Genomic DNA, 16092 nt, shown 5'->3' on the forward strand with positions numbered 1-16092 from the left:
CAATAAAAACTTTATATGACCCAGGGCATAACTTACAACCCTTGCCCTGAGGGCTGTGGGGGGAGGGGTTGTCATCATTAAAGACCTAATTACCAAAACTTTCAACTACGTTGATTAAAACGGCTATCTAAAAATTTGGATTGGATGTGTTTGGGGAAAAGGTGGGGTTAGTTGCCCTCAAATCACTTTCGACTATTAAAAAAGGTACAATCCCTTTGAATTTTAAATCGAATGAGCTCTTTTTCAAGTTTCTACGACGGAGATTTCAATAAAAACCTTATATGCCTCCAGGGCACAACTTATTATCCTTGCCCTGAGGGTTGTGGGGGAGTATCCTCCTCAAAAATATATTTTCTATCTGAAAATCAACTACGCTGAACAAAATGGCTATCTCAAAATGTTCATTGGATGTGTTTGGGGAAAAGGTGGGCGTGAGAGGGGGGTTAGTTGCCCTCCAATCACTTTTGACTATTAAAAAGGGTACTATCCCTTTGAATTTCAAATCGAATGAGCCCTTTTTCAAGTTTCTACGACAAAAATTTCAATAAAAACCTTATATGCCTCCAGGGCATAACTTATAATCGTTGCCTTAAGAGTTGTGGGGCAGTGTCCTCCTCAAAAATATTTTTTATCTGGAAATCAACTACGCTGAACAAAATGGCTATCTCAAAATTTTGATTGGTTGTGTTCCGGGGAATGATGGGCGTGGGGGGGGGCTAGTTGCCCTCCAATCACTTTCGACTATTCAAAAGGGCACTAGCCCTTTGAATTTCCAATCAAATGAGCTTTTTTAGAAGTTTCTACGACACCACCTTCTTCAAAAACCTTATATGCCCCCAGGGCATAATTTGAAACCCTTGCCCTAAGGGTAGTGGGGGAGTGTCCTCCTCAAAAATATATTTTCTATTTGGAAAGCCACTACACTGAACAAAATGGTTATCTCAAAATTTTAATTGGATGTGTTTGGGGGAATAATCGGCGTGGGGGGGGGTGGCTAGTTGCCCTTCAATCACTTTCGACTATTAAAAAGGGTACTACCCCTTCGAATTTCCAATCGAATGAGCCTGTTTTGAAGTTTCTACGACAACGCCTTCTATAAAAACCTTATATGCCCCCAGGGCATAACTTAAAGCCCTTGCCTTGAGGGTTGTGAGGAAGTGCCATTCTCGAAAACATATTTTCTATCAGGAAATCAACTACGCTGAACAAAATGGCCATCTCAAAATTTTGATTAGATGTGCTTGGGGGAACGATGGGCGTGGAGGGGGGGGGCTAGTTGCCCTCGAATCACTTTCGACTATTAAAAAGGGCACTAGAACTCTCAATTTCCAATCGAATGAGCCCCTTCTGAAGTTTCTATTACGACCCCTTCTATATTAACTGTTCTTTTCTAAAGGAAAAAATTAATACATAGTACATTGTTCCAAAATCGTTCTTATATGCCCTCAAGGCATAACTTAAAACCCTTGCCCCGAGGGTTGTGGGGGAGTGTCCTCCTCAAAAAACATATTTTCTATCTGGAAATCAAGTACGCTGAACAAAATGGCTATCACAAAATTTTGATTGGATGTCCTTGGGGGAACGATGGGCGTGGGAGGGGGGCTAGTTGCCCTCGAATCACTTTCGACTATTAAAAAGGGCACTAGAACTCTCAATTTCCAATCGAATGAGCCCCTTCTGAAGTTTCTATTACGACCCCTTCTATATTAACTGTTCTTCTCTAAAGGTAAAAAATAATAAATAATATATTGTGCAAACATTGTTATTATATCCCTTAGGGCATGATTTGAAACCATTGCCCCAATGGTCTTGAGGGAGTGTCCTACTCAAAAACATATTTTCTATCAGATAATTAACTAAGCTAAGTAAAATGACTATCTCAAAATTGTGATGGAATGGGTTGGCGGGACGGCGGGGGTTGGGGGGGGGGCTAGTATCCTTCTCCTCACTTTTGACTATTAAAAATGGCACTAGCCACTCCAATTTCCAATCCATTGTGCCAATTTCGAAGTTTCTACGACAACGCCTTCTATAAAAACCTTATATACCCCCAGGGCATAACTTAAAACCCTTGCCCTGACGGTTGTGGGAGAGTGTCCTCCTCAAAAACATATTTTCTATTTGGAAATCAACTACGCTGAACAAAATAACTATCTCAAAATTTTGATTGGATGTGTTTGGGGGAATGATGGGCGTGAGGGGGGACTAGTTGCCCTCCAATCACTTTCGACTATAAAAAAGGGTACTAGCCCTTCGAATTTCCAATCGAATGAGCCTGTATTGAAGTTTCTACGACAACGCCTTCAATAAAAACCTTATATGCCCCCAGGGCATAACTTAAAACCCTTGCCCCGAGGGTTGTGGAGGAGTGTCCTCCTCAAAAAGATATTTTCAATGTGGAAATCAACTACGCCGAACAAAATAGCTATCTCAAAATTTTGATGGGATATGTTTTGGGGAATGATGGGCGTGGGGGGGGGGGCTAGTTGCCCTCCAATCACGTTCGACTATTAAAAATGGCATTAGCCACCCCAATTTCCAATCGAATGAGCCATTTTCGAAGTTTCTACGACAACTCCTTCGATACGAAGTGCCTGTCGAAGAAAAAAAAAACACACACATTGTGGCCACATCGTTCTTTACTTAGGCAGCGCTAGCGCGCTGCCTATGATTACGGCAAAAGAGATGGATTTTGAATAGCCAACGCTCATTCACATGGCTCCAAAGTTAGACATCATGTCCTCGTTTATACTAACATATTTTATCTTTCAAATTTGACTTCATCATTAATTTTGTTTTCTGTTTAAGTTAGGTTTCATTTGTTCATTCATTGTAACACCCGTCCTTGTTAAGTTTGGCTTATTGTGTTACTTTATTTCTCCTTTTTTCAGGTTTTAATTTAACTCTTTGTTTTTCTTGTAGTAATTTTTGGGGGATTTTTTTTTTCAAACTAGTTGTAAAAAAGAGCCTGAGAAGTCTTGTGGTAACGAAACTTAATTTATCTTTGATTGCTGCAATAAAACCTTACACCAGAAATTCAATCTTGACATCTGAAGACCAGCAATGTAGAACATAAAATGAATAGGCTTACTTTTTCTAAGAAATACTGATCTAGACATGTAGGGCAACCCAGCTCATTTAATCTTGACTTCAAATAAATTGAGAGACTATTTTACATAGAACCCTCTTAAAAGGTCTAAATGTCAGATTAAAAAATAGGCATTTTTGATTAAACAGTGTTTATTCTATTTTCTTATTTTAATTTTATTCTTCATTAATTCATACTGCTTTTTAGATCTTATACTCACTGAAACGCAGACCTTGAATAGTCCCTTGGCCATCACTTCCTGTTTGGGCGTTTTCCTTGTTTGGACAATCTGAAATTCGAATATCAGGAACCGGTAAGGAACTACTTCGCTTTCGAACTCGGACATGCTTCCTTCGCTCTTGTAATATATCCTTCAGTCTGCAATAAAGGTATAGAACAATTCACAGGAAATACAAGTGATGTATAACTAAAGCTTTAGCTGCAGGCATTAAGCGATACTTTTTGTTCAAACTTATATCAGTCTCCTACCTTGATAACAAAAGAGGATTTACTGCCAGTTTATCCAATTCACTTCACTGTATCATTTTTTATTTTCAAGCTGAGAAGAAGTTTCTAGTTTTTTTTCCTAAATGAGTTATTTATATTTTTCAGATGCAGAAACACTTTGATATTGGAGCTTTTGGCATAAACATTGCTCTGTCTTATCCAAACAATCGACTACAACCTAGATTTAACCTCAAACAAACAGCTATTTGTTGCAACAACAACAAAATACATACATTTTTCAGTTTTTCTGCTCTTCTTTAAGAACTTTTAGCTTGTTCCATACAGTAAGCTTACTTACCGCCTTTAATAGAATTGTTAGAATTACATCTTTAATATGAATTGCTAGAACCGATTGCCTGTAATAACAGGACTGAAAAAATTATCTGATACAAAGAATATATAAAAGCTGTAGGTGTCAGCTTTTGAAAAAACACAGGGATCAGAAGATTTTTTCCAGTAGAGGAGCAAAATAAAATTCATACTTCCGGCTAGAATTTTCAATGATGTTTCTTTTGATCAATCTTCATGAAAGAGAGGGGGGTAAATACAATTACTGATTGCAGAAGAATATGCGAGGTGAGAGTTCAAGGGGTCTAAATGAGCTATTCTTGAACCTTGGGAAATTTGTCACATCTAAATTATTTAAATCTTTGTGTCTACAAATTACTTAGCAATTCACTAAAATTAAGTTATAGCACTTTTTTCATAGCTAATGTACTAATTTGTTTTTTCTATTAATCATAGGCAGCGCAATAGCGCTGTCTACGTAAAGAACGATGCTGGCAGAATGTATTATTTTATTTTTTTTGGTTGGTCTTAGACCAGGGCACTTCCAATCGAATGAGTTGTCGTAGAAACTTCGGAAAGAGCTCATTCGATTGGAAATTGGAATGGCTTTTGCCCTTTCTAAAAGTTGGATGTGATTGGAAGGCAACTAACACCCCTTCCAGGCCCACCATTTCCCCAAACACATCCAATCAAAATTTGGGGATAGCCATTTTGTTCAACGTAATTGAAAGATCTATAAATTGTTTCTTTGAGGAGGACACTCCCCCCAGTCCTCAGGGCAAGGGTTGTAATTCATGCCCTGGGGGCATATAAGGTTTTTATTAAAAGCGTTGTCGTAGAAACATCAAAAAGGGCTCATTCAATTAGAAATTCAAAGCGCTAGTGCCCTTTTTAATAGTCGAAATATATTGGAGGACAACTAACGCCTACCCTTCCCAAAACACATCCAATCAAAATTTTGACATAGCCATTTTGTTCAACGTAGTTGAAAGTTCTGGAAATCAGGTCATTGAGGATGACAAACATCCCCAAAGTACTCAGGGCGAGGGTTGTAAGTTATGCCCTGAGGGCAAATAAGGTTTTTATAGAAAGCGTTGTCGTAAAAACTTCAAAAAGGGCTCATTCAATTCGAAATTGAAATGGCTAGTGCCCATTTTAATAGTTGAAAGTGATTGGACGTAAACTAACCCCCCTCTCATGTCCACCGTTTCCCCACACATGCAATCAAAATGTTAAGATATCCATTTTGTTCAACACAGTTGAAAGTTTTGGAAATTAGGTCTTTGAGGATGATAACTCCCTCAAAGCCCTAAGGGCAAAGGTTGTAAGTTATGCCCTGGGAGCATATAAGGTTTTTTTTTATAGAAAACGTTGTCATTAAAACTTCAAAAAGGGCTCATTTGATTGGAAATTGAAAGGGCTAGTGCCCTTTTCAATAGTCGAAAGTGATTGGAGGGCAGCTAACGACCCTCTCATACCCACCCTTTTCCCGAACACATCCAATCATAATTTTGAGACAGCCATTTTGTTCAAATTAGTTGAAAGTTCTGGAAATTATGTCTTTGAGGATGATATACCCCCCACACCCCCCAGGGCAAAGGTTGTAAGTTATGCCCTGGGGCATATAAAATTTTTATAGAAGACGTTGTTGTAAAAACTTCAAAAAGGGCTCATTCAATTGGAAATTGAAAGGGTTACTGCCCTTTTTAATAGTCGAAAGTTATTTGACGACAACTAACCCCCCTTTCACGCCAACCATTTCCCCGAACATATGCAATCAAAATTTTGATATATCCGTTTCGTTCAATACAGTTGAAAGTTCTGGAAATTGTATCTTTGAGGATGATAAACCCCCCACACCCCTCAGGGCAAGGGTTGTAAGTTATGCATTAGGGCATATAAGGTTCTTATAGAAAGCGTTGTCATAGAAACTTCAAAAAGGGCTCATTCAATTGGAAATTGAAAGGGCTAGTGCCCTTTTTGATAGTAGAAAGTGATTGGGGGGCAACTAACCGCCCTCTCACGCCCGCCATTTCCCCAAACATATACAATCAAAATTTTGAGATAGCCATTTTTTTCAACGCAGTTGAGAGTTAAATAAATTAGGTCTTTAAGGATGACAACTCCCCCACAGCGCTTAGGGTAAGGGTTGCAAATTATGCCCTGGGGGCATAAAAGTCTTTTTTACAGAAAGTGCTGTTGTAGAAACTTCAAAAAGGTCTCAGTTGATTGGAAATTGAGAGAATTAGTGCTCTTTTTAATACTCGAGAGTCGAAAACCCCCTCTTTTTGAGATAAAAATTTTATTCAATGTAGTTTAAAGTTCTGTAAATTAGGTCTTTGAGGATGCCAACCCCCCCCCCCCAAAAAAAAAACCTCAGGGCAAGGGTTGTAAATTATGCCCTGGGTGCATATAAGGTTTTTATAGAAAGTGTTGTTGTAGAAACTTCAATAAGGTCTCATTCAATTGGAAATCAAAAGGGCTAGTGCACTTTTTAATAGTAAAAAGTTATTGAAGGGCAACAAACTCTCACGCCCATTATTTTCCCAAACCCATCAAATCATAATTTTGAGACAGCCATTTTGTTGAACGTAGTTGTAAGTTCTGGAAATTATGTCTTTGAGGATGACATACCCCCCACCTCCCTCAGGGCAAGGGTTATAAGTTATGCCCTTGGGGCATTTAAAATTTTTATAGAAGACGTTGTCGTAGAAACTTCAAAAAGTGCTCATTCAATTGGAAATTGAAAGGGTTACTGCCCTTTCTAATAGTCGAAAGTTATTTGACGACAACTAACCCCCCTTTCACGCCAACCATTTCCCCGAACACATACAATCAAAATTTTGAGATATCCATTTCGTTCACTACAGTTGAAAGTTTTAGAACTTATGCCTTTGAGGATGATAACCCATCCCTACACCCCTCAGGGCAAGGGTTGTAAGTTATGGCATTGGGGCATATAAGGTTCTTATAGAAAGCGTTGTCATAGAAACTTCAAAAAGAGATCATTCAATTGGAAATTGAAAGGGCTAGGGCCCTTTGTAATAGTAGAAAGTGATTGGAGGGCAACTATCCCCCCTCTCACACCCACTATTTCCCCAAACACATGCAATCAAAATTTTGAGATAGCCATTTTTTTCAACGCAGTTGAGAGTTAAATAAATTAGGTCTTTAAGGATGACAACTCCCCCACAGCGCTTAGGGTAAGGGTTGCAAATTATGCCCTGGGGGCATAAAAGTCTTTTTTACAGAAAGTGCTGTTGTAGAAACTTCAAAAAGGGCTCATTTGATTGGAAATTGAGAGAATTAGTGCTCTTTTTAATACTCGAGAGTCTAAAACCCCCTCTTTTTTAGATAAAAATTTTATTCAATGTAGTTTAAAGTTCTGTAAATTAGGTCTTTGAGAATGCCAACCCCCCCCCCCCCAAAAAAAAAAAACCTCAGGGTAAGGGTTGTAAATTATGCCCTCGGTGCATATAAGGTTTTTATAGACAGTGTTGTTGTAGAAACTTCAATAAGGTCTCATTCAATTGGAAATCGAAAAGGCTAGTGAACTTTTTAATAGTAAAAAGTTATTGAAGGGCAACTAACTCTCACGCCCACTATTTCCCCAAACACATCCAATCGAAATTTGGAATAGCAATTTTGTTTAACGTAGTTGAAATTCCTGGAAATTAAATCTTTGAGGATGACAACCCCCTCATAGGCCTCAGGGCAAGGGTTGTAGGTTTTGCCCTGGGGCCATATAAGGTTTTATAGAAAGCTTTGTTTTAGTAAATTCAAAAAGGGCTTATTCAATTGGGAATTGACAGGGCTAGTGCCCTTATTAATAGTCAAAAGCGATTGGAGGGCGACTGCCCCCCCCACGCCCAACATTTCCCAAAACACTTCCGATCAACGTTTTGATATAGCTTTTTTATTGAACATAGTTGAAGGGTCCAGAAATTATGTTTTGAGTATGACACCCATTCCCCCCCCCACAGCCCTCAGGGCTAAGGTTGTAAGTTATTCCCTGGGGGCATATCAGGTTTTATAGAATGCGTTATCGTAGAAACTTCAAAAAGGGCTCATTCAATTGGGAATTGAGATGGCTAGTGCACTTATTAATAGTCAAAAGAAATCGGAGGTTGAATGCCCCCCCCACGCCCATCATTTCCCCAAACACTTCTGATCAACGTTTTGATATAGCCATTTTGTTGAAGGTAGTTGAATGGTCTGGAAATTATGTTTTGAGTAGCCTATGACAACCCCCAACAGCCCTCAGGGGTAAGATTTCAAGTTATACCCTAGGGGCATATAATATCTTTATAGAAAGCATTGTCGTAAAACTTCTAAAAAGGATCATTGGATTGGAAACTGAGAGGGCTATTGTCCTTTTATATTCAAAAGTAATTGGAGGGAGAATCACCCCACCCCATGCCAACTATTTCCCCAAACATTTCCGATCAACATCTTGATAGAGCCATTTTGTTCAACATAGTTGAAAGGTCTGGAAATTATTTCTTTGAGGATGACAACCCTCAGTACAAGGGTCCTAAGTTATGCCCATGGGGCATATAAGGTTTTTATAGAAAGTTTTGCCGTAGAAACTTCAAAAGCGACTCATTCGATTGGAAATTGAGCGGACTAGTGCCTTTTTTATTAGTCGAAAGTGATCAGAGGGCAATTGCCCTCATGCCCATTATTTCCCCAAACACTTACAATCAAAATTTTGAGATAGCCTTTTTGCTCACCATATCAGAAAGGTATAAAAATTATGTTTTTGAGGACAAAAATCCCCCCAGCCCTCAAGGCAAGGGTTGTAAGTTATGCCTTGGGGACATATAGGCCTAAGGTTTTCATAGAAAGCATGGTCACATAAACTTCGGAGAGGGCTCATTGGATTGGTAATCAGACGCTCTAGTGCTCTTTTGAAGAGTAAAGTGATCAGAGGGCAGCTACCCCCCCCCCCCCCCACATACACGTCGTATTGTCCCAAAATGCATCTAATAGAAATTTTGAGATAACTGTTCTATCAAAAATAGTCTGGATATCATATAACAAGGCTTTTGGGGTTGAAACAAACACCAATGATTAGGGGCAAGGGTTGTACGTTATTCCCAGGGAGTATTTAAGGTTTTAATGGAAGGGATGGTTGTTTAAATTTAGAAGAGGCTCAGTCTTTCTCCTTGAAAAAGACTATGTCAATATAAAACAAATAGAAATTAATTAAAAAAAAATTTCCCCATGAAATAAGTTTTTCAAAAAAAGTAAAGAGCTCCATTAAACCAAAAATGAGCAAAAATAGAATCATTTAATCTACCAAGCATACAACTGCCACAAATCAGTATCAATAACTAAATGAAAACAAAAACAGACAGAAGTTAGAATAAATAACTGAGTCAAACTCAAAACGAGCAGAAATTAATATGAGTAGAGGTTCTAAACTCCATGCTTTCTAAAAGCCAGAATATAACATGAATAGGGTTCTAAAACCCTATGCTTTCTAAAAGCCAGAATATAACTTGTAATTTACTGAAAAAAATTCAAATGAATTTACTGAAAAAAGATCTGCATAGTCAGTTTAACATATATATGCTGATATTTATTCCCTAAAATCTTAATTAAATTTTTGATTTCTTAAAGTTATAAAAATGAAAACACTTAAAAGAATTTTTTTTTTAGTAAAGTCAAATTATATTCTGGCTATTAGAAAGCATAGGGTTTTAGAGCCCTACCCATATTATGTTCTGGCTTTTAGAAAGCATTGGGTTTAGAAACTTACTCATATTAATTTCTGCTCGTTTTGAGTTTGACTCTGTTGTTTATTTTAATTTCTGTTGTTTTAGGTTTTATTTATTAATACTGATGTGTGGAAGCTGTGTGCTTGGTAGATTGTTTGATTCTCTTTTTGTTCATTTTTGGTTTAATGTAGTTCTTTACTTTTTTTTGAAAAACTTATTTTGTGCAATAAGTTTTTTTTAATTAATCCTTCTATAAAAAGAAACCTCAATAAAGATAAATCGATTGGTAACAAGCCATTTTTTTAAACTTTTCCTATTAAGTGTAAAATTGCTAGAATGGTGCACAAAAAGGAAAATAGTCGTTACCAATTTAACAGAACTACTTAGTTACAAGTGAGAAATAAAATCTACAAATTAAAATATAAATATATGTCCCTTTTGAGAGGAATATATATATATATATAAACCTTGGCAATTTGCATCCATACAAAGTTTATTTGCAATATAGGCAGGCTGTTTTGTTAAACAAGCTGACAATCAGCTTCGTAAGGTAAAAAATGTTGTTTTTGTTGTCAGACTAATATACATATATATTACAAGTGCTTTAACTGTTACCATAATCTGTTCCTATTGTTCATTTAATATTTTACCCTCATAATGAACGAACTTGCCTTTAGTGCTGCTATTGCATAAAATTGGCACACAAAGAGACAAAGATCAGAAATGGATAAAACAGCCTATTTATTAGAATGGGGGTCTATCCTACTGTAGGCTTATGCATGACAACTGTCTTAAAAGCTGTGTCGAATTGATAAAAAGTTGCATAATGTTGAATTATTACTTTTTATTCATTTGGCAATGTACCAACAACCAACTTTTGAGATTATCTAGACATAAGTAAATGATAAACAATTAGCTGTCCTTTGTCCTGGATAAAAGAAATAAATTTTTGCACCAAGAGAAGTATTGACACTTGAATCAAAAGATTTTTAGTAATTACAATAAAGAGAGTCAAAGCATGACATAGATCAGTAAATTGCTATAAATCTGCAACAACTGTAATAAATTATGTCTTATAAGATAATAATCAATACACTAGCATTGACTATCTAAGAAGCAATATGCCTTCTATGCCTTTCTTTTTTCTGTCACTTGTCCAGAAGGGTTGATAATAGAAACTTAGGAGGGAGCTAACTCAACTACAAATTTGAAGTTCTAATGCTATATTTAAGAATCAACAATTGTGGGCCAACTGGTCTGCTTTACTCACCTTCTTTTGCCCTCGGGCACCCATGACATTGGATCAAAATTTTCAGATAGCCAAAGGAATCAATTAATATGCCTCCAAAGATAACATAATACATGTAGCAGCACTGGCAAGGGTCCGATATAATGCAGATTGCCCATGGCTAAAGAAAGGTTCTATAGGTGCCCATTCAACTGAACTCATTTAACTAAACCCTTATGCAACTCAACCCTGTTAAACTGAACCCCGATTTAACACAACTATTGTTTAGCATAACCCCAAACCAACTCAACCTTGATGCACCTTGTTCTTCAATCAACTCGACCCTGTTCAACCAAACCACCAAACAACCCAACCCCCACTCAAGTCCACCCTGATATAATTCAACCCTGTGCAATTCATCTCACGTTTGACTCAACCTTTATGCACCCCAATCCCCATTTAACCTGACCCTACTTAAGGAGTTTATTTTGGTCAGGAGGAGAGGTAAATAAGAACAAAATTAGAGTTTGCAGAATATACAGGAAATAATAAAAAAAACGTAAGAATCACATGACTTTGGGAGGAAAAGAATTCTGAGGGACAGATGGGCACACTTAAAGCTCCTCCCCTTCCCTTTGTAGGCAGCTGTAAAAAAAACGAAAAAAAACAGAATTTGGTTTATTTTAGTTTTGACTTTCTTTTCAGTTAAAACATTGTTAACTATTGCATTTATGGGCCCCATATATTTTAAGCTGTCCTAGCCAAGTGGTTAGCGCTCTGGACTTGAAACCCTGAGGTCAGAGGTTTGAGTCCTGGTGTTGCTGGTTATTTGGTTTCGGATGGGGGGTCAATGGTGTGACTCTGTAGGCTCAGCTGGAATTGACCCAGCTCTAAATGGGTACCTGGAGAAATCAGGGGGGGGGGGGAAACACAGGAAGCATTAGATGATTTGCCCCTAACTATGCATTGCACTCCTGGCCAATGGCATCAAATCAGGGATTTGGTACCTGCACAATACAGACCATTGGTCAACATGCAAAAAATTTTAGTTTTTATATATTTTGACTTTCAACTTCAATTCAAATTTTAGTGTTTGATGAATATTCCATAATTTCAGTTCCAATCTTGATTTATTAAACATCTAAATATAGCTAAATGTTCTCTCCCAGTCTAATAGATTTATCAAAAGAACGCATTTCTAAAGAAATTATGAAGAATTTGTCAATGTTATGCTTTTTCAACACTCACACAACATCAGATTAACAATAGCATGAAATTACAACTAATTTTGCAATCTAGTTTGTTTGACCCATGGCAAAATTTGACACTTTATCACATGGGATGTCCTAAATTTTTAGAGATGAAAATTTTAACCAACTTCCATTTACTCAATCAACATTAGCAAATGTGCTGCTCCAAGTATAAGAATCAATGGAAAAAAAAATTCCCTTTGAAAAGACAACGGGGTTAGCCAAGTTCCACTAACAACATGGATTCAACTGCAAGTTTCTGTTAAAGTGATAGAACTTACCTTGAAGCATTGAGCAAACTTAAAAATGGATTTAAAAATTGCTAGAAATAAGCACCATACCTCAGCCCCTATCCCCCTCAAACCCTAATAGAGGTAAATTTTAATTTTATAATTGTTAAAAAACACAATTTATTAAAAAAAAATAATCTTTTTTAAATTTAAAGTAAACAATTTAAATACTTCACCAACTAGTCAAACTTCATGGAAAAAAGTATCCTATGTGTTGCCCAATAAATGAGGTTTGAATTGTTATAAATAAATATTCTTGGAATATACTACTTGTGAAAAACTTATTTATGACCTAGTGATATGTTTTTAACAACTTTTCAATAACTTAACTATTGTTGATAACTTCTTTGTGTGGTTACAAAAAAAGAAATACAATTTAAATACTTCACCAACTAGTCAAACTTCATGGAAAAAAGTATCCTAGTATAAATTATCTTGTGGAACTTTTAGCCATTTTGGTAGGAAAGAATTTTCATCAACATTTTCTCCCTCTTAGATTCATTCATTTCAAATGTACAATAATTTGAGACCTCTGTTTAATTCAAACCCCATGCAACTCAACCCCTGTTTGACTTAACCTTTGTTTAATACAACCCTTATTTAACTCAACTCCTATTCATCTCACCCCAATTCAACTGAACCCCTATATAATTCAACCCCTGTGCAAATCAATCCCAGTTTAATTCTTTTCCCATTCAACTAAATTCCTGTGCAATTCAACACTCATTCAACTCAATTTCCATGCAACTAAACCATGATGCACAATCATCCCACATTTATTTCAATCATCATTTTACTCAATCTCATTTAACTCAACCCTGTTGAACTCTCCCCTCATGCAACTAGACTCCTATTTAATTCAACTCCCCTGCAATCAACTCTCATTCAACTCAACCCTGCTTAATTCAACCCCCATGCAATTCAACAATCATTTAGCTCAACCCTCATGCAACCTAACCTTGATAATATAATTCATCCTATTTTGTCAAAAATGACAAAAGTTGATGTGCATGATATAAGATAAGATATTTATTTCAAAAAAATCGCTATCACAAGCCCACAAAGGGCCGAATTCGGACTTTGGAGTTGACAACATAAATGGTTACACTAAAAATGCAAAGAACAACAACAACATAGAGAAAACCATAATGAATAATCATTTAAAAGTCAATAATTAAAACTGTAAAAAGTCAATTAAAAAATTAAAAAGATAAAAACTGGTCAAACTAAACTTAGAGCGAGACATAAATGCATTAAAAACTGGTCAAACTAAACTTAGAGCGAGATATAAATGCAATTAAATTAAAAGTGATACTCAGAAAATGTCAATAATTCAACTACAGTAAATCAATAAAAGAGTTAAAAGCAATAAATACTGGTCAAAAAAAAAAAAAAAAAAAAAAAAAAAAAAAAAAAAAAGGGGGGGGGGGCAAGCAAATGAGTGCAAGAACCTGGGCAGTACCATCAGCTAATAAAAAAAAAGAGGGAGGGGGAAGAAACTATTGAGACATTTTATTTATTTTTTCTGTAATGAAGGGGATAAAAGTTCTTTCGTATCTGGAAGTAACGCAGCGAATGGGGGACAAAGCAGGGATGGGCTCAGAAACAGCTCGAGGCGGCCGTAATCTGGATGGGGAGTGACGTTTGGGGAAAATACTTGCCGTCCGAGGGTTTGTTATGGCATTTTTTGCAAAACGGAGGAAAGATAGTCTTTATTCATTGGTTTGCTAACACACACTATTATGAGGCAATCAATAAGATGGTGATATTGATTACAGGCCTACAGAGATTGTATGTTCCAAAAATCTCCAGTAATTATGCTTTACAATGGTATATAGCCTACAAATAAAAAACGTACCTGAGTATTCATATTTATGACATAAAGCCATTACATGTTTGTTAAATAAGCTATTCCTTGAGTGTATACATATCTACATTAAAATCCCTGTAAAATTTTGGTAGTGCTTCCCCATCTGGGAAAAATTTTGCACCAAGTCTCTATGAGGAAACCCTATAAATTTCTGGGAACTACTTTAAACATTTAAAGTAGTTTTAATGACAAAATGGTTATTATATTGTAATGAGCATAAAAAAAGGTAAATTTGCAGATGGCACAATAATTTAGCCAGGATGAAAGTGAAAACATCATTTGATGCCTTTTTTTATGCTCTTTCATAATTCAATAATTGCTTCTGTTGCAAATTGCATCTTGAGCCCTTAAAAGGGCACCCAAGTTATTTTTTTTGAATTATGAAAGAGCATAAAAAAGCATCAAATGATGTTTTCACTTTAGTCCTGGCTAAATTATATGGTCCACTACAAAGTTACCATGAAATTTACCTACCCTCACCCCCCTAATGTGCAAATATATACCCTGAATTGGAATATACCCTGAACTGTTGATGGCAAAGTTTCAAATTGCAAAACTCAGTGCTATTTTGTTGATGGCATTTGAAAAACTTGAAACATTAGGAAAGTGGTTTATATTTGTGTTGCCCAATAAATAAGGTTTGAATTGTTATAAATAAATATTCTTGGAATATGCTACTTGTGAAAAACTTATTTATGAACTAGTGATATGTTTTTAACAACTTTTCAATAACTTAACTACTGTTGATAACTTCTTTATGTGGTTACAAAAAAACAGATACATTTAGGGCCCCTCTATGGGCTCAAGATGCAATTTGCAACAGAAGCAATCATTGAATTATGAAAGAGCACAAGAAAAGGCATCAAATGATGTATTCACTTTCATCCTAGCTGAATTATTGCGCCACCTGCAAATTTACTTTTTTTTATGCTCATTACAAATATAATAACCATTTTTGTCAGAAACGAATTTTACCCTCAACCCTATATATATCAATTCAGGGTATATATTTGCACATTGGGGGGGGGAGGGGTAATGTTTATTTCTGATGCAAATAAGAGGTAAGCTTAAACTTTACCTTCACCCCCTAATGTGCAAATATATACCCTGAATTGATATATATAGGGGTGGGGGTAAAATTCATTTCCAACAAAAATGATTATTATATTTGTAATGAGCATAAAAAGGCATTGAGTGGTATGTTTACTTTATTTGTAAGTCAATAATATGAACTGCCAAAAATTTACCAAGAAATTTTTAAATACAAAGGTAAAATTCAAGACAAGCTAGTTTTTGCTACCTTGAAGAGAGATTGGTAAATATTTACCAAATCATATTATTGAGTTAGGAATAAAGTGAATACACCATTTGATGCCTTTTTTTATGCTGATTACAAATATAATAGGCTAATCCTTTCTATTGGAAATGAATTTCAGCCCCCCCCCTAATCTAACCTAACCCCCACCCCCATATGTGCAAATATATCCTGAATTGACATATATAGGGGGGGGGGCTAAAATTCATTTCCAATAGAAATGATTATTATATTTGTAATCAGCATAAAAAAGGCATCAAATGGTATATTCACTTTAGTTGTTACTCAATAATATGATTTGGTAAATATTACGAAGAGATTAGGTTAGGAAAGTGAAACTTTCAGTGAAAATTTCAAAAAATACACTAATAGTAGCAATGCTACTTGTTTTGTCAATGATAGAAATTAAGATTACCAAAATTTTCTATTTATCTTTTTAGCCTTTCAACTTTTTGTTTGTTAGCATATGGAGAAAATTACTTATGATAAGTCATTTTCTTGAAAATAAGTCTTTAAAAATATATCCTATCTAT

General features: G+C 35.9%; 1 protein-coding gene across 2 annotated transcripts in view; it reads right to left on the reverse strand.

Moving 5' to 3' along the window:
* unc80 (unc80, NALCN channel complex subunit) overlaps positions 1 to 16092 on the reverse strand; it is a 380168-nt gene that overhangs the window by 230870 nt on the left and 133206 nt on the right. The window contains exon 9 of one of the 2 annotated variants that reach the window (XM_089101793.1): positions 3309 to 3466. In XM_089101793.1, the coding sequence (XP_088957919.1) occupies positions 3309 to 3466 (158 nt within the window). The remainder of the gene's footprint in view (positions 1 to 3308; positions 3467 to 16092) is intronic. The other variant, XM_089101792.1, reaches the window with a different exon arrangement.

This window comes from Artemia sp. Qi Xiang Cuo, chromosome 15 (assembly GCF_049724085.1).
Source record: "Artemia sp. Qi Xiang Cuo chromosome 15, ASM4972408v1, whole genome shotgun sequence".
Classification (NCBI taxonomy): Eukaryota; Metazoa; Arthropoda; class Branchiopoda; order Anostraca; family Artemiidae; genus Artemia; species Artemia sp. Qi Xiang Cuo.